The sequence below is a fragment of the Brachypodium distachyon genome, chromosome 5 (assembly GCF_000005505.3).
Source record: "Brachypodium distachyon strain Bd21 chromosome 5, Brachypodium_distachyon_v3.0, whole genome shotgun sequence".
Taxonomy (NCBI): Eukaryota; Viridiplantae; Streptophyta; class Magnoliopsida; order Poales; family Poaceae; genus Brachypodium; species Brachypodium distachyon.
Genome location: NC_016135.3, coordinates 13,114,584 through 13,137,740, shown reverse-complemented (window position 1 = coordinate 13,137,740; position 23,157 = coordinate 13,114,584). Strand labels below are relative to the sequence as shown.

Here is a 23,157-nt window from a genome sequence, read left to right as displayed (position 1 = left end):
AACACGAGACGAAACAAAACAAGACAAGAGAGCAAGCAATATCTGGTGTCATATTCTCCGAGAAAGTGGACGGCCTTGATGCTTTTGTTCCACTACCGATCGACCCTTGTCTGTCGCATCACCAGTGTCCCGATCCAAAAAAGCGCCGCATGCATGCAGCAGCTGGCGGTTCCCTCCGGCCGCTTATATAAGCCCGGCCCCCGCGCGTCATAGCCTGCATTCCCAAATTCGAGTCCCACACACTACTAGCTAGTACCAGTGCCTAGGTGTTTCACGGAACACAGCACGTACGGCGGCGTATAGATAGATCAAAGATGGAGGTTGATCACCAGATCAGAGTGAGCAACGACGGCGCCGATGGAGACCGTCTCTGGCAGCGGCTCCGCTCGTTGGTCCTCGGGCTCGGGTGCCGTGTCGCCGGGTTCGCGAGGAAAGTGGGGAGGATCGCTCGGGAGGACCCGAGGCGAGTGGCACACTCCTTCAAGGTGGGGCTGGCGCTCACGCTGGTGTCCGTGCTCTACTACGTCACGCCGCTCTTCAAGGGCTTCGGGGTCTCCACGCTCTGGGCCGTGCTCACCGTCGTCGTCGTCATGGAGTACACCGTCGGCGGCACGCTCAGCAAAGGCTTGAACAGGGCCTTCGCCACGCTCGTGGCTGGGTTCATCGCCGTCGGAGCTCATCAGGTGGCTAACCGCTGTGGCACGCAGGGGGAACCCATAATACTCGCCGCCTTCGTCTTCTTGCTAGGTAAGCCAGACGCACATATTAATACGGCATATATTTTGAGACGGAGAGAGTATATAAGATGCGCCTACATTACCAAACTCGAATTGAACTGGTGTACGTTCATCTCTGTGGCAGCGTCCGCGGCGACGTTCTCACGCTTCATCCCGGAGATCAAGGCCAAGTACGACTACGGGGTGACCATATTCATACTCACCTTTAGCCTGGTGGCCGTGTCGAGCTACCGCGTGGAGGAGCTCATCCAGCTCGCACACCAGCGGTTCTCCACCATCGTCGTGGGGGTCTTCACATGCCTCTGCACCACTATCTTCGTCTTCCCCGTCTGGGCAGGCGAGGACCTCCACAAGCTCTCCGCCGGTAACCTCGACAAGCTGGCCCAGTTCCTTGAAGGTACGTACGTAGTACTTGTTTAGGGCCATGTGTTTCTGCATGTACTCCAATATTTGGTTATAAAGATTCCTGCACTTTTTTGTGCCATACTGGTTCAAGTCATGATATTATAACTTTGTTAGACTATACTAATGCAACTTGAAGCGGGGTAAGACTCAAATACAAGTTAGCCTTGTGAAGTTCTGCGGGGGGAATGTGGGGCAACAAATAATAGCAGACTCTTCCTGACCAGAGTCATCAGATATACTCTGTTTTATAGTTCTTCCCAGCCTCTTTGTAGCAGCTTCATATTGATAGGCTTTTCGCTTCATATTGGTACACTGTCACATGAATCTGGGCCAAAAAATTGCAGACAAACATTTGTTGATATCATAGGAGACCAATAGACTGCCTTGGAATGGCACCGACCTACTCTGCAAACAAAATTAGGGATCCCAAAAAATTATTCGGAAAAGAGGGACATTTGAAGTGAAAATAAGTAAACTTTCATGTACTTGTAGAGTTAGTTACTCACGTAGACTTCACACGTTACTCCAGAGTTTGTGAGGTTGAAAACTGTGCACATGCATGCAGGGATGGAATCTGAATGCTTTGGAGAAAACTCTACAATTGAGAATTTGGAGAGTAAAACCTTTCTCCAAGTGTACAAGAGCGTCCTCAATTCCAAGGCCACTGAGGACTCTCTGGTAAGCATCCTTTACAAATGATACACCGTATGCTGAGTGCGAAAACTCCAGTAAACATCTGCAGAGAAGGAAAGCTTGTATACACAGCAGTTCCTTTTTGTAATGGTATTCCAAAACTGCAGTGCAATTTTGCCAAGTGGGAGCCAGGTCATGGTAAATTCGGCTTCCGACACCCATGGAGCCAATACCAGAAGATCGGAGCTCTTTGTCGCCAGTGTGCGTCTTCCATGGAGGCTCTTGCTTCCTATGTCATCACACTCCAAAAATCTCAGGTAATTGGAACTTCTCCCCTTTTCCTGGCCAAAAGACCATGGAGCCAGGTTTTGACCAACATCATTTTCCTGATCAACAGTACCCTGAAGCAAATCCAGAGCTATCCTTGAAGGTTCGAACAGCATGCAGTGAAATGAGCTCGGACTCTGCCAAGGCGCTCAGGGAGCTCTCGACAGCAATTCGAACGATGACTGTACCATCCCCAGCCAACATCACCATGTCTGCAGCCATCACAGTTGCGAAAGGCCTCAGAAGTGAATTATCACAGGATATGGCTCTGCTGCAAGTGATGCATGTAGCTGTTACTGCAACACTTCTCTCGGACTTGGTTACAACAATAAAGAAAATTGCAGAATCTGTTGATAATCTAGCGCGACTTGCCCACTTCAAAACCCCTGAAAAAATCCAAAAAGATGTTGTTATCAACATTGCGAGTTGACAAAAGACGCAAACTTCTGCCAAGCATGGTTAGTCTACAGGGGATAACCGTCGGGAGCATCAAGTGGCAAAAATTAGTATGGTGTACAATACTACGTTATGTATACAGCAAGTGATTAATTCTTCAACGCTATTGAAGTGATTATGATGCTGAGTTTTGATAACAATATTATCGTCTTCAAACAGACGTGAATTATCAACATATATATGTAAAATGAACAGTTTCCTAAATCTTCTTTTGTTCAATTTTAAGCTGGTTGGTTGAGAGGGGCCAAGTACCGTGGTGCCACAATATACTTTTGCAAGATCTTATTAGAAGCTGAGGTAAAATAATGCACTTTCCTGAAATGTCGAAGCATAATAATCACCAAGATCATGACAAAATGGATATATGGCAATACCGATCTACTCAGAGAACTTATTAACACAGCTCACTAGAGTTCTCTAATATTTTGTCCAAATACATTCTTCTAGAAATTATAGAAACTAATGGCTGAATTGGACACTGGATGATCGAGTGGAAGTGACTATAGTTCCATGTGCTTTTCATCATGAACCATCAGATATTGCATAACAGTGATATCTGCAGAAAATTAGTGATAGATGAAGACATTCATTCCTTGAATTATGCAGGTTGCGCTGTTAACCACTCATATCTAGCCTACCCAAACTTGCTTGGGACAAAATGCTTTGTTGTTGATGATGGTGGGCTGTTAACCACTGCTAAGAGCCAGGAGTTGTTATGGAAACGGTGCAGACTTGCCTTCCAATGAAAAAACTTTTGAAATGGAGACAACAGATCATAAATAGCAGTTTCCTTTATAAGTTCCTTATCTGTTATGTCGGCTCCGAATAAAGCAGAGACATCAATGACAAGACATCCCATCTTATCTTAGACTACCAGATATTTATCAGTCATTGAAGCAGAGCCTAATACATCTGGAGATGCTTTTAAATAGTGAAAGAGCATAATAAGTCTCACCATGCTAATTAGGAACATAGCACTTATTTTAGTAGTGCTTGGTGTTGGTGGCTTAATCTTACTCCCATGTTAGTTATGCTTTTAGGTCAGCTGTTTACTGCCCTTGGTTGCTATGCACAAAATGAGGTATATATTTGTATAGGAGGATCATGACTGAGACCTAAATCCTGATGTGCCTTTTTATGACAGACTATTTTCATCCATAACAATATAGCATGGAAACTTTCAGTACTACTGTACTAGCCGTAGCTATGGCAAAAGAGCACAAGGCCTTACATCTGAGTTCTTAATATATAGCCAGAGGAACTTCTCGGGACGAAGAAGCACATAAAATATAACAAAATTATTTGAGTCAGAATGTCGTGGTGGTATCACGGCAGATGCCATAGGATGGCTTAACTTGACGCCGATGGACGATGGAGGAATCGGAGGAGGGAGGACGTGAAGGGAAACACGCACAAACACACAAACACACACGGATTTACCCAGGTTCGGAGCCCTCTTGCCGAGGTAAGACTCCTACTCTTGCTTTGTTGTATTAGCCGAGATACGCAAGCTCTTACAATGACGCTCTTTGAACTGTATTCTTGAGGAAGAAGAAGAGGAAGGGGAAAACCCTAAATGCCTAAGCACCTCGATCCCTTTCCAGAGAGGGGTAGTGCTCTATTTATAAGCCGTCCATGTCACACTGACATGCGGGCCGAGTACCAACGTCACCTTCCTTGGGCCCCTTCGGGCACGCGGCTTGGTTCCCTCCGGGTGGCACCGCAGGGGACAAGACAACTTTACTTTTCCTGGCACCCTGCAACAAGTACCACTATCCTCTGCCGGCTCTCGTCAGAAATTCTCTTTCGGTGCTTCTTTTGTGCAGTCGCCTGGCACCGTTACGTAAGCGGCGACTATTGTTCCCGTGGTAATGATAACGCTGCTTTACTTTGCACCGCGTGATCAGGATAAGACCGTTGAGGGATCTCGGCGCTGGCCTAGATCAAGGGGCTCGTCCTTATCTTGCAAACTCATAAGATAAGATAATCGTGCCAACGTAGATCCGGTATGCCGACTTAGCGTTAGTTTGGCTTTACGATGCCGGCATACTTGATCATGCCGGCTTTGTCCTCGTCATCTCGGCTAGAACGTGTCGTCGTGACCCTACCCGGGGTCATCCCCCCAACACAGAGAATTTTCATTTAGGTTAGTAAAGAAACAAGAGGCACTTTGAGTGCAAATACTTAAGTTCATGGTCAATACCTCTTTAATGAATCTACAATTTTTACATGATTGCTTCAGCTGGTTAAAGTGAGCTAAAATATCATATTTACCTTTCCTTGCATACAGCTACTGCTGTAGATCTTGATCCACAAGGAGAGAATTTAGGTAGGATAACGGTCCATACTCCATAGATGACAATCCAGCGACAGGACTCGACATAGATGACAATCCAGCGACAGGACTCGACCCTGACCGGTGACCGCCTGGTGTGGAGTAGAGGCTCTGAGGCTTGGGAACTTTTTATTTCATTGCTTGATTAAAATGATACTACATGCTAGTCATTTATAAATAGGACGAGTCGACTTGTCCCAGAAGACACAATCTCTATCTCTATTTTCCTAGTTAAACCAATCTTACCTAATATTATAACTCTTTCCCTAAAAAGACAACCTCTATCTCCTAATTCTACTCCTTCCTAATTATTAATAGATGGCTGGGATATCATTACATGTCCTGTGCACGCATAACAGTTACGCACCCATGCTTGTTTGTGTTAACTTTCTGTTCTCCTACCTAGTACATTGCGTTTTGCATATTATGATTTATGCCACTGGAAGATGATTATAATCTAACATGATTTGCCATTTGGATAATAAAGGGAGATAGTCACACGCGAACTGTACAAACAAGACAAACCCTACAAAACCTAATAAGATTCTACAAATGAACATCCTCTACTATCTGGTCACTACAGAAACTGGATAACACTTAGTATGCACATACCTAGGAAGAAAAACGCTTCAACTAAAATTAACTAAGTGCAACATCACAAGCCATATACAGGGTGTTGAACTTCGGGAGGCAAGAGATTCAGATCCATGCACTGCTGCTTATCATAGTCACGTGTACCAGGAATTGCTCCTGTCGCCAATCTGAGGATCTCATTGCCAGTTAGACAGTGATGAGCAAATGCCAGCCCCCCATCCACGATGTCTGAGAATTTAGGAAGTAAAGGTATCTTCCTCAATCTGTTCCTCTCCACACCTTGTCCAGACTGACCATTTCTATTTTTCAGAGCTTTGTCAAGCTCCGAATACTCCATAAATCGCTCAGTTGCTGCCTCCCATGATAAACTGTATCTTTGCTCAGGGGTCAGAGGTTGAGGTTCACTAGCCATGGCCTCTTTCACTCGGGCAACAAATTCCTCTGGAGCTTTATAAGTCAAGCAGTTGGAGAACGACTTGAAAAAATCATTTGATGGATGATCGGGACAGATAACAAATTTGCCCATTGCAAGAGCCTCAGCGGTTGCTGTGCATAGGACATCACTGACACTGGGATTGATGAAAACCTTGTACCTGAAATTTACGAGAGAAAATATCAACTTGCCAGTACTTTCTACAAAATATAGTCATAATTGAAAGATGATTATTTAGCAGCTTGCTTGCTTCTAATCTCACCCATGCAGTGAATCATCTGCATGGTCCTTCCCCTTGAAAAAACTGATGCCCAAATCTAACTTCCTAGCAGCAGACTGGACAGCCTGTGAGTCCTCGCCATTTCCATACACATCTAGCTTGAAGCCCTGCAAGTCATTTTTGTGTTTGGATAACAAGTCTATCATTTCTTTATAACCTTTCGCCCAAACCATCTTCCCAAGAAAATATGCTCCCTTTGAAAAGACCTCCTTTCCAGACTCCCTATCAGCTGCCACTTTTTCACCAACATGGAGGAATCTTGGATTAACGCCATGAACGTTGCAAATAATGGACCTGGGTAGGTTTTGAGTCGCTGCAGAGAGACGTAAAACCTGCAGGCACCATTATTAGCTGCACCCTAGCATCAGGACTTCAAAATAAAAGCTGACCTAAACATTATACCTTGTGGCAGTATGCCCTAGTCACCCAATTGTTGATATGTTTAACAAGGAAAGCTTGAAGAGCACCATTCTTTTCTCTCTTGATATACTCTAGGTAATTGGTATGAACTACACCAATGACATGATTGAACTTGTCTGTCCAACGCTGTCCATGATGATACCAGTTGAGGTGCTCTGGTTCTTCCAAAATAGCTATATCAGCTTCTTTTGAAGAAATGAACTGTGAGGTATCACCCGCAGGAATAATGCTGCGTCGCTCTGTTGAGAACTGTGAAACATAATGAACAATGAAAATCTTAGGGGGACCAGAGTATGAACTGAAAACTTAAACCTTGGGATGATACACTGGATTTTTACCTTGCCAGGATAAAAGGATATCTTAAAATCTGCTTCAAACCCAAGTCTTTCTTGTAGCCAGTTCCTTATATAGGTTGCTTGTTCTTCTGGTGAACTAAAGGTGATGTTATTTGGGTACACTAGTTGCTGGTCTGAATTACACAGCCAAGGAACCACCAGTGTCACTTTTTGCTTTGTACTTCTTGCCAGATAAGCAGCACGGAATAACGGATTGATGGCTGTCCCGGTCATCCATGGAAGGCTTGCTGTGGTGACAATTGCAACATGGCGTCTGTTATCTGAGATCTTGTACTTTGCAGGATCGTTCCAAAAACCTTCTTCTGTGTGATAGCCAGTACTTTCTAGCACCCTAGCTATTCTTAGATCCAGCTCATCACTTATGTTCTCATTTCCAATTAAGGATCTATCTGCTGAAAGAGACGGATACATGAGCCGGCCATTCCGTTTACTGTACAATGTCTCCACTAGCTTTTCACATAGATCTGCAACACAAAATCAAGAATTAACAAATATCACCACAAAAGAACCAAAAGAGTTGGAGGAACGGAGACCAGCAATGAAATTTTATACCCCTACGTACGCCAAGTTGATCCAAAAGGGGTCCAGACTGCCGGACTAGATGTGCCAGAATTTGAGTTAGATCCAGTGGGGGGACTTCCTGATTTACATTAGAGAATCAATTTAGAAACACACCCTAAGCAATGAATAATCAGATCAAATAGCACCAGAGCTTGCGTCATCAGTGACAGTCAAATACTGTTTGAGCAAAAATAAAAAAGATTGTGTTTACAAAAAAATACCAGCTTATGCAAGATAAACGAATTCACTGTCTAAAAATTTGAAGGAACAGCTATTTTAATACAAATTTAGCTACCATGTTATCTAAAGGTAGCCATATTAAGAAATTGTTATGTGGAAAAGCTGATAGTTACACCAGTATAGTTGCAAAAAAAAAACTATGTGTTGCAATTTGCAAAATTCCACAGATCTTTATGAATGGACTTGCTTTCTTCTAATAGGCTACAAGGCAAAAAGAGTCGTGCGGAAGTTTACATGAACAAAAACATATTCGAAGCATTGCGTGTCCCAACAAAATTCCACTGTAAAAAAATATATTGCAATTACATGTCAAAAATATACTCCTATAATGCAATTAATAAATTAAGCTATGGTTTCTAATTACATTACCTTTGGTTCTCGAGACTCTTTGTTCAGTGATTTCTGCAACAAAATGAGTAATACACATGAGTATATTAATTGAAACCAAACATCAGTGCCCACATCGCATTATACACTTAAGTGTCTTTTTATCAAATGAGGAACTGCTGCACAGAATTCATGAGATTGTTGCCTGCTAACAAAGTAGTCGGCTGAATCAAAGACATTTGAATTGCTGTTCTTTAGCAGTTCCTAAATTAGCTTATATCAGAAATGTGGTCACTTTCTTTTTGAAAAAATGGGTTAGTTATGCAAAAACATTATGATATCAAATAAAATGCCAAGAAATGTGGAAAACAAATCTCTAACTGCTGCAACCTTTGGTTTTAGTTGAGCGTCATATCTGCAATTTAATGTACAAAAAATAGAAAATCCCTTATATTTTCTTGCTATGGATGGCAAAGTTTTAGCAAATGCTTGTCAGTCATGATAACTAAATTGAGAAAAGTCCTAAGAAATTCAATTTCTGAAGGATATGTTCGAAATTCTAAACAGCTAGGAGTAATCATCATTTAAATCTTCAGAGGCTACAGTCAAATTTACCAAGCTCAGTTTAAATTTCTCCACAAAGTCGCTGCGGCCATGAAACCCACCAAGCATCTGACTCGACAGGCTCCGGCGCTCAAACTCCTTCAGCCCGCTCCGTATCATCCGAACCACCTCCCACTCCTTCTCCCCCTCGCCGCCGCCGTCATCCTTCCACGGGGCGACCCTCAACCTCTCGCCGCCGTCCTCCTTCCACGGTGCGACCCTCGACCTCTCGCCGCCGTCCCCGTGGGACCCAATGGCGTTGCGGGCTGCCGTAATCCCCGAGAGGTCGACGCGGAGGCTGGCTCCGGCCTTGGGCGGCCACCCCACGAGCACCGAAGACGAGCACTGCTTCCTCAGCTCCGCAATCTTGGGCTGGATCCGCTTACACGCTGATTCCACCTCGGCGATGGGCGCCCACGCGGGCGCCCGGGGCAGAGGAGGCGCGGGCCCCGGCCCAGCGAGCGCCGACGCCGACGTGATGAGGTGGCCCAGCTCGCGGTCGGCACGCGCCCGCATCAGGCGCAGGTCGGCGCCGGCCGAATCCCGCACCTCGCGCCATCCCTTCGAGATGAAAGCGAAGGCTCCGCCGTCCCCGCCGGCGCGACCGCCGCCGATGATTGGGTTCTCCGCGCCCATGTACCCCGGCTTGGGCCTAGGATCTGCGCTTGGTTGGGGTTAGGGCGTTAGGGGGGTTCTGGAAGCGCGTAGGACAGTCGGGAGTCTTGCCTGAGGCGGACGGGAGACGGTGGGTTCGGGCAAGAAGAAGACGGCGGCGTCCCCCGGACGGGAAGGCACGGGAAAGAGAGGGAGAACGCCAGGACGGCAGATTAGGACGAGGGGTCATGGCCTTGTCAGATAGCGCTGAACTGCTGACACTTGGGTCTCGTGGGCCTGTGGAAATCTTGTTGTGTGGACGTGTGGTGGCTGGAGACTTGCAACGGCACTTGAATGTCGTGTGGGCCTGTGGGGAATATGCGTGAAGGTACGGCCTATGTTCGCTGCGGTTCGCCGGTGTCTTGCCTTCTGGGCTTGTGGCTGTGGCTGTGGCTGGTTTTCTTATAAATTTTTTGCTTTCTTTGATGGAAACCGTAGCACGTAGAAGTCTCTGGGTTCGATCGTCATTTTCTATGGCAATATGTTTTCTGGTGGTCGCTGGTTGCTTCATAACCCAATATCAAAGCTCTTCCCAAGGCGACATGGAGCCTAGTTTTGAAAACCGGACTGATGACCGAACTCTCGGTTCAGGTTATTCGGGTCAAATCGCCGGTTCACCAGTTGAACACCGGTCTATTTTTTAATACAAAATAATATATTTTTAACTAAAAAATCAAAATATGACAATATAAATAATAGTGCACACAATAATTGACTTGTCTCATTATTATCATACATAAATACTCTATCACTACAGTGCTGCATGCATTTCCAACCAAATCGATGAGCAGCAGCAACTCTGAACTTGAAGAACAGAGAAGGAAGAAATTGAGAATTTCATACTCTAAAGTTGAAGAGCAGCAACAAACCGGCATCTCTGTTGCTGGAGTCCGGCGTCAGCGGTACTGCGGGAGGCGGTCGTAGCCATGGGCGGAGAGGCGCGGGTGGCGCGGTCAGCCCTGGTGGCAGGGCGACGGCCGGCGGCGGCGGGACAAGGGAGACAGGCGGCGGGACAAGGGAGACGGGGGAGAGACAGAGCAAATCGTGGGTGGAGAGTTGACTGAGTTAGGAGCAAACCCTAGAGATTAACCAAAATACCGTATCTACCCTTGCATTATTCGTACAAAAATAAATCAAACGAGGGGTATTTTTGAAACGGGAACTGAACCGGTACGGTTCGAGCAAAACCGTCCGGTTCACTGGTATCAACCAAAACAGCCGGTTATCCAGTTTTGTCCGGTCCAGCGCGCTAAACATACCGCAAAGGGCTCTGGTTCCGGATTTTTTCCGATCGGATTAATAGATAAAACTAAATATGAAGAAGGTCTAAATAAAAAGAAACAAAATAAAAAGAGAAAAAATAAGTTACGAAATGCAGTAATTCTTCTTTATTCTTCTAATTGCCTGCAATTAAACTCGGCTCAATCTTTTTTTTCTAAAAAAAAAGATTGAGCCGAATAAAAATGGATCACGACACGATCATGAGACTTCGGTCCGGTCCTGTCCGGTTTTCAAAACTAGGATATGGAGTCTTTGTGACACCAACAAATCCCATGTAAGCGAATGCGCGAGTGATGTGAGATTTGGTTAATAATTTACATGTATATGGCTTGGGCAATTTTAGAGTACAACCGACAAATGCTCCAAGGTCCCAACTCCTTCTGCATTGGAAAGCTGTCTTGAAATCGCCCGTGGCATCTCCGAGTGGCAATAGAGACTCAACTTGAAGATTGAATATAGCTAGGAACACAAGTGGGCCTCATTTCTGGTTATTAAGGTATGATGGCAACCTCCATGGGCCAACTTAGTCTTTTTGTCAACTACAAAATTGGCTGATGAGGCTACTGGGCCTTATGAGATTCGTGTCGCTCTTGATTTTCTGCTAGACAAAGAAAAAAACTAAAAAAAATCTAAGCGAACTCCGCACTTCGCATCTTGATATTTTTTCAAATCTCTATTTAAAAAACAGTAAAAAACTAAACATGCATAAGCTGGACTAACTTTGTAGATTTACTCCATGGAGTTTTAAGTCATTACACCCACGTGATTTTGTTTCTGCATCTGCCAATGCTTGTATGCACGTACGTGGTATATAGTGTAGGGATGCTCCAACTCCAGTGCAGAATAATGGAGAAAATTGTGTTAGATCGGTCAATTATTGTCTCTACTTTCCACCACCAGACGGAACAAAGAAGATTGGACGTAGGTGGCATGTACAAAAAACGGCCGGAGGGTGCCCTCCCCCAACGCAGTGGCTGTATGTATAGGAGCAGCGCGCCTAGGGAATCTCCTTTTTCTAGGAGTAGTTGACACTCAATTCATGCATGTTCAACCTGGGAATTGGTTTTATGAATGGCCTGATCACTCTGGAGCGCTCCGGTGAGTCACTAAGCCAAACTTCAGGTTTGATCCGCATATGAATTGCAACTTGGCAATACGAATGTTACTTATCGACTAAGTTAGTGTAAAGAGTAATAAAGAGAGTACCCTCTGCATCTTCCTTTTGGTGCCTTTTTGCCCCACTTGGTGAAAGAGATAAAAAGGGGGAATTTCCAATCTTCTTTCCGGCGCATATTTACCAAGTTAAAAGAGACGCCCTTTCTCATGCCGGTGTGACTCAGAACACCGCAATAGAAAATGGATCTAGCGAGCCATCCCAAAAGCGCTTCCAACTTTTGCCTCAAATGCTTTTCTGTATATCCGAAAGGCAAAGTCCTAAAGAACGAAAATTAACGCACCATATGCAACACGGAACAACGATATCCAACATGCGTACTGCTACATGTTCTCATCTATTCCGTTTAATTAAATGCAGCTTTCGAGCTATACTGGCTAGTATGTTCCTCGATGTTGATCCAACCATTCGTTTCAAAGCGCAAGAGATAAATAAAAGAAGGAGAGATGATGATCAAAGCAAAGTCGTTCTATGGCTATATGATGCGTGTATATATGATCGGTCCTGCATGAATTGCGATAACTCTCATAGTAGGATGATAGGAGGCAAATGTTCCGTCAAAAATAGGAGGCAAATGGTTAGGTGAGGGAAAGTGTTTGCGTGGTTGTTTAGCTCGAGCACATGGTGGCATAGGGGCCAGGGCACAAGGCCGCCGTGCGGCGGGGGGATAAGGAACGAAGGGCACCGCCGCACCGCCCGGCCGAACTCACGTTCCCGGAACGTCGCAGGCCCGCGCCACGCGGGCTTTGGTTGGTTCGGCTGATTTTGGGCTTTATTTTGCCCTGTTGCGTGAGGCGACGCGGGAACCGTCGAGGCTTGCGTGCTACGCACCAACAACCCTCCCCACTTACGTACCTACGTGCGTGCGCGCGCCCCCCGGCCCCGGCACGGGCGGCCTCGTCGCCTCGATCGGAATTATTGTGTGCCGCGCTGTGTTCTAGACCTGCCGTGGGATCGATGGAGAGGAAGGGATAAGCGCTGAGATTTCTCTGGTGCCGTGCCTGATTGCCGAGCCAGATCTGGCTCGTCTCCCCCATGCGTGCGACCGACCATGCCCCCCGATCCATGCCATCAATTGGGTACACGTTATCTCTCGATATTTCGCAGCCACGGATCGGTGCGTGTATCCCGCTCTGATCAGAATTCAGGGCACAAGGTCCTTACAAAACCGTAATTAAGCGAAGAAGTAACATAATTTCATGTCTCTTGTTTTTACACGCAGCATGAAATTTTCAGCCGAGCACAGGTCAATGATTGATTGATAGAACAGCTGCAAAGGTCAACTCATATTCTCAGACGTACGTGCGCATGCGAAACACCAACCGAGATGCTAGAAAAAAGGTTTTCATGAGGGGAGGAATCGGTACCAGTTTGACCACCTGAGAAATAGATTGGAGTGAATCGCGAGCATATTCTCACACTCCTGCGCTGCACAAGGATCCCAAAGCAAGCAGCCGCGAGAGCAGATAGTAGTTAGCTTAGGTGGCAGCTGCGTCCATACACAGCCGGGTCCCAGGAAGAAGCAGAAGAATCTCGGTGAGTTGAGCTGTACCTTTCGTCGCCTCCCCTGCCCACTGCCCCATAACCACAAAAGGATCAACCTTTTAAAACATGCGCCACACCACACCACCCCTCCTAATAACCCACGTTAAGCACTTTTTATAAGGCCGGCCACTCCCACTCCCATCCCGCTTTCCATCGACCCACATGCTCACACACACTACAGTGTACCTTAGCTAACTAGCCAGCTCTGCTCTCACTCAGCCACGCATCAGCCAGCTAGTTCATCATCAGAATTCAGGCCTTCGCCATGGGCAAGGGCAAGTACCACAGCTGGGTCCTCCGGCGGTTCTGCGGCTCCATCGCCGCCTGCATCCTGACGCTCGCCGTCCTCGTCGGGTTCGTCGTGCTCGTCGTCTACCTCGCCCTGCACCCTTCCAAGCCCTCCTTCTACCTCCAGGACGTCCAGCTCCGCTCCATCGACCTCTCCGATCCGGCTCTCTCCCTTGACGTTCAGGTTAACTACATATGCACACATCTCAGAGTTTTTTGTTTCCATTTCAGCACAAACTACAGTCAAAATTGTAATATGTGCACAAGTCCTGTTTTTGTTAACGGTCAAAATTGGAGTAGCTTAGCTTTTTTACAGTGATTAGTGAAATCTGGCTAGTCCGAGGAATGTTTTCCTCAGATCAGTAACATCAGCTGGAGGGAATCTAGGCTATCTATTAGCTCAGTAAACAGAAAGTCTAGTCAGCTAAGCATCTCCAGTACTACAGTTTTGTCAGCAAGGTCTGAAGCGCTATTTGCTCTGCTTTGGTGCTCCAATTGATATGCAGGTGACGATCGCGTCGCGGAACCCGAACGACCGTGTGGGGATCTACTACAAGACGCTGCACGCGTTCACGACGTACCGGGAGGAGCCGATCACGGTCCCGGTGTCGCTGCCGGCCATCTACCAGGGGCACAAGGACGAGTCGGTGTGGTCGCCGGTCATGTCGGGCGAGAACGTGCCCGTGGCGGCCTACGTGGCGGACGCCATGAAGCAGGACATCGCCGCCGGCTACGTGCTGCTCCACGTCAAGCTCGACGGACGCGTCAAGTGGAAGGTCGGCAGCTGGGTCTCCGGCGGCTACCATGTCTTCGTCAACTGCCCGGCGCTGCTCTCCGCCACCGGTGGCAACGCCGGGGGCGCCTTCGCCATGAGCGCTTCTGCCGCGGGCGGCGGTGGCGGTGCCGGGAAAGGGACTGTGTCGCTCAAGTTCACGCAGCCCACGTACTGCACTGTCGACGTCTGACGTGGACGCCGCGCGCCGCACGGTTGTTGGCTCCGGCGTTTGGGGTGGATCGAACGGCTAGTAAGCTTATTTGGAGAAGAAGTAATCTTGTAGGGTAGCCATTTGTCATAAGTGTATAATTATTGGGTCTCTCTTACTTACCCTGTGCAGAATAATGCTACGAATTTATTTACCACATGATATAAGCTATTTTTTTTTACCGAGAATCGTCCTGTTGTTTGACACTCTGTATGTGGAGCGTGCAATAGTGTCGATACCTGTTTGAAGAATGTAAAGGCAGAGTCTAGCATCGCGTTGCCTTCGATTCTACTCGTTTCGTTTCTAAATATTTGTCGCTGTTTTAGCGCAACCAAACGGAGGGAGTTCTTTCTTCCGTGATGAACTGTCGGCACCAGTCCTACATTTTTTTCTCTGTGGACCGAGGAGAAAGGGGGCTCGGCAGGAAGAGGATTGTACCATGAGAGAAGCACGGAGGTCAACCCGCTTCAAATATGGAACATGGATTCTGGCAATGCAACGGAGTTGGGTCCTCATATCGATCCGATCCGAATGAATCAGTCTTTCTACAGAGGTCAATCTTTGCCTATTAGGCAAGAGGATAGCAAGTTCGAAATTCTGTCTCGGTAGGACATGGATTTCTATTACTATCAAATTCATAAATGAAAATGAAGTAGTTAATGGGAGGGCTACCATTATCCTTTTTCTTGTATGTGTTCCTAAGAGAAGTAATTTGTCCTCATGTTTCGAGGTCTCAAAAAAAAGGCGTGGAAACAGATAGAAACTCTTGAATGGAAATTGAAAAGAAATGTAGCCCCAGTTCCTTCGGAAATGGTAAGATCTTTGGCGCAAGAAGAAGGGGCGACCCATATCATCTTGACTTGGTTCTGCTTCCCCTCTTTTTTTAGCTAACCTGCGTCACCGTACAATGCGGATTCGTGTTTCGTCGAGGCCACATGGCCCGTATATGCAAATATGTACGAATAGGATTTTTTCATGAGATGCAGGTGCATGTGCCATTCCATTCCAAAGAGGGTTCAACGAAAGAGAAATGCACAATGATTTGAGCTAGGGATCGATCGAGAACGACAGGCCAACGCACGAACGTACGTGTGAAATGGAATTTGGCAGCGCGTCACATCACCTCCGTGCAACAAAGTAAGCAACAAAAGGCAAAAAAGGCCCATACGGAGCCAATGCCACAACCAATTTAGCAGGTCGACTGAATGAAACTAAGATCGCGCCAAACAGACAGGATCATTCGAGGCAGCTGGGCTCAGCTGAACATAATCAAGCAGCAGCAACTGCAGCAGTTTTTATTAGCCTGAAAATTCAGCTGCCAGCACCGACACACGCATGGCACGCTTCATTTCGCACAGCCGCTGAGCCGCATATAGCGACCCGGCCCTGACCGCGTCTGAAGCCGACGTGCCGCATGCAGCGGCGGGCAAGCAGTCCTTCCTTCCGCTTCACGACGCGGCGTCAGTTCGTGGGTCGGCGGCGAGAGAACGGACCGTCGTCCGTCGGCTTGCGTGATGGGAGCTCGCGTGGCAACTGGCAAGCCACGACGATCCGCGCGTCGGTGGTTGTGCGGGGAACCTTCCGACTGGAAACTGGCGTGCGTCAGCTCTGTAGACGTGGGCCGAATTGCCTTGCTAGCCATGGCTACATTTGTTACGGGCTTTGAAGGCCTGATCTTTATGCGGCCTGAGGGCTCAGGCCCAGAAGTACGTGCATAGTAGGCGTGGAGCTTCTTGGGCTAATGAAAGTTGATCCATCGCCGTTCTTGGGCTACCTTTCCCACCTTCTAAAAAACCTCTAACGAAAATACTGTAACAAATTAACAAACGGAGCAAAGGTGAAAAAGGCGTGGTGTCATCTTGCGAGAAGTAGAAGAGAAGAGAAAGCTAGTACAGGAGGCCATCTTTGGCCATGAACGGAGGAGAAGCAATAAGGAGGCTGATATGCTTGCTAAATCAGCCACCTAATTAGATTTGGGTAGACATGTGTGGTTGTTTGATCCACCGGATCATGTATTTTCCCCAGATTTTTGAATGAATAAAGTCCCCCGTTACTCTAAAAAAGAACGGAGCAAAGGTGAAAAAGCCGTAACAGACGTTCTACCTGGCAGGTGCACTGTATAAATACGATACCATACGTGTCCAGTGACCGTACGTGGTACATTTTATCAAATTTAATGACCATAAGTTGCGATTTCCAAGATGAAATTTAATTTTCGCATCAAGTTTAGTGACTATGAGCGTATTTTACTTTTGGGACTATCACTCACTCGTCTCTTTTCACTTATCCACGCAAAACTTAAATTTTCAGTAGGCGGCGGTACGTATTTCGTGCTATCGTCTCTTATCTTCTGACCATACATTTCACTCTCGTTATTTTCTTGAATCTTGACCAGTCCACACTGAATCCATGCAGAACAACTTTTAGATCAATCGAGTCTTTGCCCTTTCGCGCATTTTTACTCACGAAAGACGCGCCAAAGGAAGGAAGAAAGGAGAAAAGGAGAGGAGCGCGGTAGAGTATGTTAAAGAGAGCACACTGTCATGATATGTATGGGTTTGCTAACTACTAGCTGTCGAGACCTTTTTCTGCCATGGAATATGTAGGCTTATACGTAGTTACGTACCAATATATCATGATTCATCGGGTGAAAAGAGATCTAATATGGGTTAAAGCGACTTAGCTCTGGTATCCTTGGATCCCCAAGCCATCATTGAGCACTCTCCAACTATTACTTGAGCTGCATCTTTTAGTGCATAGCGCGATGCCACAATGGGCCAATGGGGGGGATATACTTATGCTTCAAGCCGTAGGTACGTCGTACGCAGAGAAAGATCCAATTGTACCATTTTTACTTTTGTACATAACTCTCTATTTCGTTTAATAAAGTAAAATTAAAGTGGGATTTGTTTGTCTATTTGGAACTACAGAAATGATATGGTTTTTCAAAACAAAAAAGTTTTCGATTTTCTACAAGTTGCTCTCCGGGCATCTCACTGGCTCCATACATAATCTCTACGGCTTCAGACGGCAGGACAAGGGTTTATGAAATCTCGGTGCAACCGTTTGAAGATGATCGCACAGAGATTCTTCAGCGGGTTTGGATGGCGCGCCGACTTCAGGCTTGGGCGTATATAATGTGTTGAGTTAATGTGTTTTTATTCGACCTTTTATTTTTCAGATGTAAGTTTTGAAACTGTACGTCGAATGTTGCTTCCTAATAATATGATAGTTGTGTGTATCGATTGATGCAGAGGCCGCGGGGTTTCCCTCCTTTTTGAAAAAAAAAGTCATATTTTGTGCTGCTTGCAGACATGGACGATAAGGAAATTAAACAAAGATATATTAGGTAGACCATGTATTCACGGTAAATGTATTCACCAAGCAAAAAGTGCCGAATATATCAAATTTAAATGCCTAACGAGGGGATATATTGGGTAGACCATTCAAAGCGTAGCTATTTGCTGCATGACAATTTTGAATTATTTGAATTTGCCCGGTAACTATCCCAAGTAAAGGCAGCTCGGTAGCCGAGAACTTGGTCGTTATTGTCATATACTCCCTCCGTCTCCTGAAATAAATGACTTGGATTTGTAAGGTGACTTGACAAATCCACGTCATTTATTTTGGGACGAAGGGAGGACACGAAAACTATACACTTCCATGCAATAGATTTCAATTTTTTTTCTAGAATACCAATAGATTTCAATTGATGAATCCTAAGTTTGAGCTAGATGGAAAAAGACTTTCAACTTAGGATTCATCATCTTACAACACAATCAGGTATACACTTCCTAATCAAAATCCCGCATTTCAAATCTCAGCCTATAACTTTGAGGCCCCACGATCTCCACTCATGCATGTGTAAGTGATTGCTTCACTAGTTAGGTAGAGAATACGGCTTACATATATCCATTACCCAAATCGTAGAGTATGTGAAAATACATTCATATCGCCGGCCCACCACAATAAATTTACAGGAGCTTCATTTCGTCACTAGCGAAGCGCATACCATAATACGGGGTACCATTTATCCAATCCTCAAATACCTTGATTTCCCAAAAACCAAACTAGAAAGAAAAAAGAACAATTGAAGAAACAAAAGGAAAGAGCTAATCATACATGTAGTTAATCTAGTTACTATTTTTTTTATCAGAAGCACCCCCCTGATGAACATACATGGATTCTTGATGTGCACGATCACAAGTCCTCCTGTGTTCTGAAGAACAGAGTCCGGTCCACCGCCGTGAGCAGGCACACATCACTGGGGTTGCTCTCGTGATCCGCATGCTCACTCTCTATGTCGCGGTTCAAATCAAATCCAGAAGACGAGGAGGCGCCTACTTCCTTATGTTCATTATCACTCGTGTGCTCCTCCTTGGGCTCCGCCATTATTTGCTTACTCGGCGGCGAGCAAGTTCTAGACTTGGCATCGAAGCTCTCGCAGCAAAGGATGACGATGGCATCGCCCAAGCCGACCTCGTCGCTGGCTTGGCTCCGCACCACCCCGGTATCGATGGCTTCCTTGATGGCCACCTGAGAATACTGATCTGCCTGCTCGATGTCCTCCAGGATAATAACACGGTGAGGGTTCTCGTTGATGGCCTCATAGAGCTGCTCTAGGCATGCCCCGGTCGCTGCCGCTGATGTCCGGGGTCGCTTGCTCCTGTGCTCCTCGGTGGAGCAGGAGGCAGACGGCGAGGAGGCTCCGGCCGGTTTGATGGACATGAAGTTCTTGTGTGACCCGAAGACGAGGTTAGCCAGCTCTCTCGCCACTTTCTCCTTACCATCGACGTCGCCTCCGAGGAAAAACATCCACGTTTCCTCCTTGGCGTCTGTCGACCTCGACTTGTCACGCCTCTTGGAAATCCCTGACCGGCACTGGAGAACGGTGCTTGCGATCTCCGGGGCGATCTCCTTCTGCCACGGCACCTCCTTCTCCAACGCCACGCAGAGGACCTTGAGGTTCTCGGCATTGAGCTCCTTGAACCTGGACCGGCACTCCACCTCCACCGACCCATTGGACGCGCCAGAGTCGTGTGACAAGACCTTCTCGACGTCTGCCTCGCGCTTGGGCTTCCATGGGTGCTTGCAGTCGAGGTCAGCAAGGAGCCACGAATGGCGAGGCTGGTGGCCATGCTCGTAAGAGGAAATGGAGGAGGCCGGCGACACCGGAGCTGAGAAGTGCAGCGTCATCCGCTGAGATGGTTTGCCGCAGATAGAGCCCCAGTTCCTGCCAAGATCCATGAGGTGTGTAGGCTCCTGCAGATGCAAAACACAAAGAGACATCAGTGGTGTATTTAAGAAGAACCCGTGCAAAATAGGACAAACCAATTACTAAGATAGTACTAGGCTACCAGCATAGATCAGGTGTACATATGATTGAACACTCGAGTACGGTAGTACGTACCTGGTCACGGCAATGCTGGAGCCAGGAAGGGATGCTCGACGACGACAAGAAGGATGGCGGCAATGCCGCTTTGGTGTCAGTCCTCGCGGCGGAGCAGTCGCCGCAGCATCTGGAGATCAGCTGGCCGCCGCCCGAAAGCGGCCAGCGAGGCACCCCATCCGTGTCGGAGCTTGCTTTCATGGACTGATTGACTGAGCCTAGTGCACTGCACAAAGACATAACAAACGGAATAAGATTCCACTGTCACCTCACCCATCCATCCATCCATCGACATGTCCTCAAAATCACTCTTTGCTGCTGTACCATATATATAAAGTGCATCTGAATGTGTATAGAACATGCATGCGCACAATCCCGTAAGATTTTCATGTCAATCAAAACCTAATCAGGACGTACGGTTATGGCTAAGCAACAGAAAAGATGGAATTAGTTGGGGGGAAAACCAAAGATTCGAAATAGAGGGAATGTGCAGTGAAGACGATGAGAGCTAGCGACGGCCCTAAAGCTTTTGCCCTGAAAGCACGCAAAAGGTAAGCTTTCGCTCAGTCGCTTACACTCATGGCAGAGCCTAGGCAAAGAGAAAAGGGAGGGCAAGCAAAGCATGAGTGAAAGCCACATTGCAGGCCTGGCCCAGTAGTACAAGACAACTGGGAAACTACTAGCTATAGGCTCTATCAACTTGCTCAGCAACGAATTGTCAGAGAGACGTTTCAATTCGGGCTGATTCGTCCCACCTGAAGTGACGGCGACGTACTGGCGCCTGCGCCTGCGCCCTGGGAAATTATTCTAACAACTTTGGATCGGCAACGAACGGGACAGCCGGATTTACCTGTCGTCGAAGGCGGCGGGGCAGGTAGTGAGGCTGAGCGCGAGGCTGCAGCCGGCGGGGACGGTGAGCGTCTGGAGCCCCCACAGGCTCTCCAGCGACGGCTGCCCCGTTCTGCACTTGGTGTACGTCTGGTAGGTCCCGAACCCGACGAGCCAGGTCAGCGCGTGCTGCTCGCCGCCACCGCCGCACGCCAGGGCGCGCACCTCGGTCACCACGTGCTCGACGGCGCAGTAGTAGCCCGGTCTCCTCCCGGCCCAGAACTCGGCCGCCCACTTGAGGTCCTCCACGACAAGCAGCACATGGCCGCCATGCCCTCGGCTCTTAACCAGGCACCGCAGCTCGGAGAGCCGTCGCTCTGCCTCCTCCCTCGGCATGTCCCGGAACGACGACACACGGAGGCTGACCACCTGGGCGCCTCGCAGCGGCAGCGCGTCAGACTGATCGGCCTTCTTGACCTTGTCCACGACCGCACGCACCGTGGCCTCAGCCGATTCCGTGCTCTCGGCGACGACCACGACCCTCCTCTTGCTCCGGGCGGAGCTGGCCAAGCAGTCCAGGACAACGGCGACGTCCTCGTCACGCGCCTGGCCGGGTAGCGGGAGTTTGGCTTTGGTTGTTTCTTGAGGTTTGCTCGTGGTGGTGGCCGTGCTGCTGCTAGGGTTAGGGTTTTGGCGAGGAGGGGCGCTAGTGGCCGCGGTGCTGCTGCACACGGTCTGCTCGACGTTGGCCTTGATCTGCGTGCTGGAGAACCCGGCCTCCCGCATGACGCGGCTGACGCTGGGATCGTCAAGGATGGACACCACCAGCTGCTCCAGCTCGATCTTCACCGCAAGCACCGGCTGCTGCTGGGTGTCCACGGAGCCGCGCCGCTGGTGCGCCTGCGCACGCTTGAACGCCGCCACGAGCGCGTTCGACAGCGACGGCGGGTAGTAGTGGTGGCCATGGCTGTGGCCGTGACCGCCGAGCAGCAGCGGCGAGGAGGCGACCGCCGAGGCGGAGGCCGGCAGGCGGTTGAGGGCCACGTTGAAGCAGAGCTCGAGCGCCTTGCACTGGAGTGGGTGGGAGTGCGACCGGAGGCACGCCGCGCGGAGGAGACCCGCCGGCGCCGCCAGCATCGCGCTCGCCACGTGCAGCGGCGTCACCTGCGCGTTCCCCCTCCGCCGCGCCAGGCTCACCGCCTGCTTCACCACCGACGCCGCCTCTGCCGTCAGCGCCTGCTGCACCGTGCAACCCCCGGCCCTCATGATCACGCGCCCGCCACCTATAGCTACCTAGCTTAATTAGCTCCTGCCGATCTGATCTGATCGATGCTAGCTGCAGCCTGCAGCGACGGTAGTATACGACGTACCTGCTGATCTAGCTATCTAGTAGTACCAGACATACAGCAGCAGATGTCTGAGGAAGAAAGAGAGGCCGGAATGAGATGTGCAGATATAGAGGGTGTCACTGGAGCTGCAAGTTAACTTGATGTGGTGCGCCGCTTTATATTGGTGAGTGAGTGTTCATCTTTTGATAGTACTCCAGTAGCTAGCTAGGGGAGGTACTGAGGCGAAGCCAGGAGGAATGGATTTCGGTGTGAGGATTTGTGCTTTTCTTGTTGGGGAGGGCTGCATATGTTTATTTCTCTTTCTCTTTGGGGGAGGCATTTTTTTTCGGGCCCAAAGTGGATTTTGTGGTGGGAAAGAAAAAGTGGCTAGCAGCTAGGTAGAATACATGTGCTGACAAAGCAGATACACAAAGGCACCTCAGCTTTTTTCCCCATTCTCTCTATCTCTACCATGCACAGTGTATCTCAGGAAGAGGATAGGAGATCGTATGGATGTAACACAGTATCATTGTGCCTGGAATTTTGTATGTCATAGGCTGCCTCTAAAGAATGACCTGGGAGCTAAATTCTATGCATGACTGCATCAAAGTGAGCAGACTGCCTGCCAGACATAAAATTTATAACCCGATCTAGCTTAAGGATTTGGACAAGTGACAAATGCACAATGGTCACTGGCAAGTGAGAATGCAACCATGAGCTAGTCCATGAAGAAGTTAAAGATCAACTTTGTGAAAGATAGCTCTCTGTGAAAAAAGTACTAGCCACTAGTAAACTAAAGCTCGCAACAGACAATAATACATACAAATTTCAGCATTGCATTCTCACAAAACGAAAAACGGCATTGCATGACACGCTATTTCCTCCCCCATGCAAAAGTATTTATCCTAGCAGCACAAATGCACAATTAACTTACAATAATCAATTTATATATGAGTATACTTTAAGAGAAACTACAAATA

The 23,157-nt window shown here is 47.9% G+C and overlaps 4 protein-coding genes across 5 annotated transcripts; 2 read left to right on the top strand and 2 right to left on the bottom strand.

Annotated features, from left to right (window-relative positions):
- The first annotated feature begins 232 nt into the window (after nucleotides 1-232).
- LOC100843007 (aluminum-activated malate transporter 1) lies at nucleotides 233-2,783 on the top strand. Its single transcript, XM_003579669.4, has 5 exons — nucleotides 233-747; nucleotides 862-1,134; nucleotides 1,708-1,820; nucleotides 1,943-2,092; nucleotides 2,173-2,783. The coding sequence occupies exons 1-5, from the start codon at nucleotides 315-317 to the stop codon at nucleotides 2,530-2,532; spliced, it is 1,329 nt and encodes a 442-aa protein (XP_003579717.1). The 5' UTR covers nucleotides 233-314; the 3' UTR covers nucleotides 2,533-2,783.
- Nucleotides 2,784-5,342: 2,559 nt separating this feature from the next.
- LOC100831810 (digalactosyldiacylglycerol synthase 1, chloroplastic) lies at nucleotides 5,343-9,558 on the bottom strand. Of its 2 annotated transcripts, none has more exons than XM_003581172.4 (7): nucleotides 8,720-9,558; nucleotides 8,147-8,179; nucleotides 7,529-7,616; nucleotides 6,959-7,440; nucleotides 6,603-6,869; nucleotides 6,183-6,532; nucleotides 5,343-6,080 (listed from the first exon to the last, which is right to left on the bottom strand). In XM_003581172.4, exons 1-7 carry the CDS (start codon nucleotides 9,341-9,343, stop codon nucleotides 5,549-5,551), a joined length of 2,376 nt encoding a protein of 791 aa, XP_003581220.1. In that variant the 5' UTR covers nucleotides 9,344-9,558; the 3' UTR covers nucleotides 5,343-5,548. The 2 variants fall into 2 exon arrangements, with proteins under 2 accessions (XP_003581220.1, XP_014751436.1); XM_014895950.2 differs by having other exon boundaries at nucleotides 8,770-8,880.
- Nucleotides 9,559-13,457: 3,899 nt separating this feature from the next.
- LOC100842703 (NDR1/HIN1-like protein 12) lies at nucleotides 13,458-14,918 on the top strand. The gene is made up of 2 exons (XM_003579668.4): nucleotides 13,458-13,833; nucleotides 14,156-14,918. Exons 1-2 carry the CDS (start codon nucleotides 13,627-13,629, stop codon nucleotides 14,612-14,614), a joined length of 666 nt encoding a protein of 221 aa, XP_003579716.1. The 5' UTR covers nucleotides 13,458-13,626; the 3' UTR covers nucleotides 14,615-14,918.
- Nucleotides 14,919-18,516: 3,598 nt separating this feature from the next.
- On the bottom strand, nucleotides 18,517-22,566 carry LOC100831510 (protein SMAX1-LIKE 3). The gene is made up of 3 exons (XM_010241587.3): nucleotides 20,872-22,566; nucleotides 20,043-20,247; nucleotides 18,517-19,894 (listed from the first exon to the last, which is right to left on the bottom strand). The coding sequence occupies exons 1-3, from the start codon at nucleotides 22,113-22,115 to the stop codon at nucleotides 18,833-18,835; spliced, it is 2,511 nt and encodes an 836-aa protein (XP_010239889.1). The 5' UTR covers nucleotides 22,116-22,566; the 3' UTR covers nucleotides 18,517-18,832.
- Nucleotides 22,567-23,157: the final 591 nt, after the last annotated feature.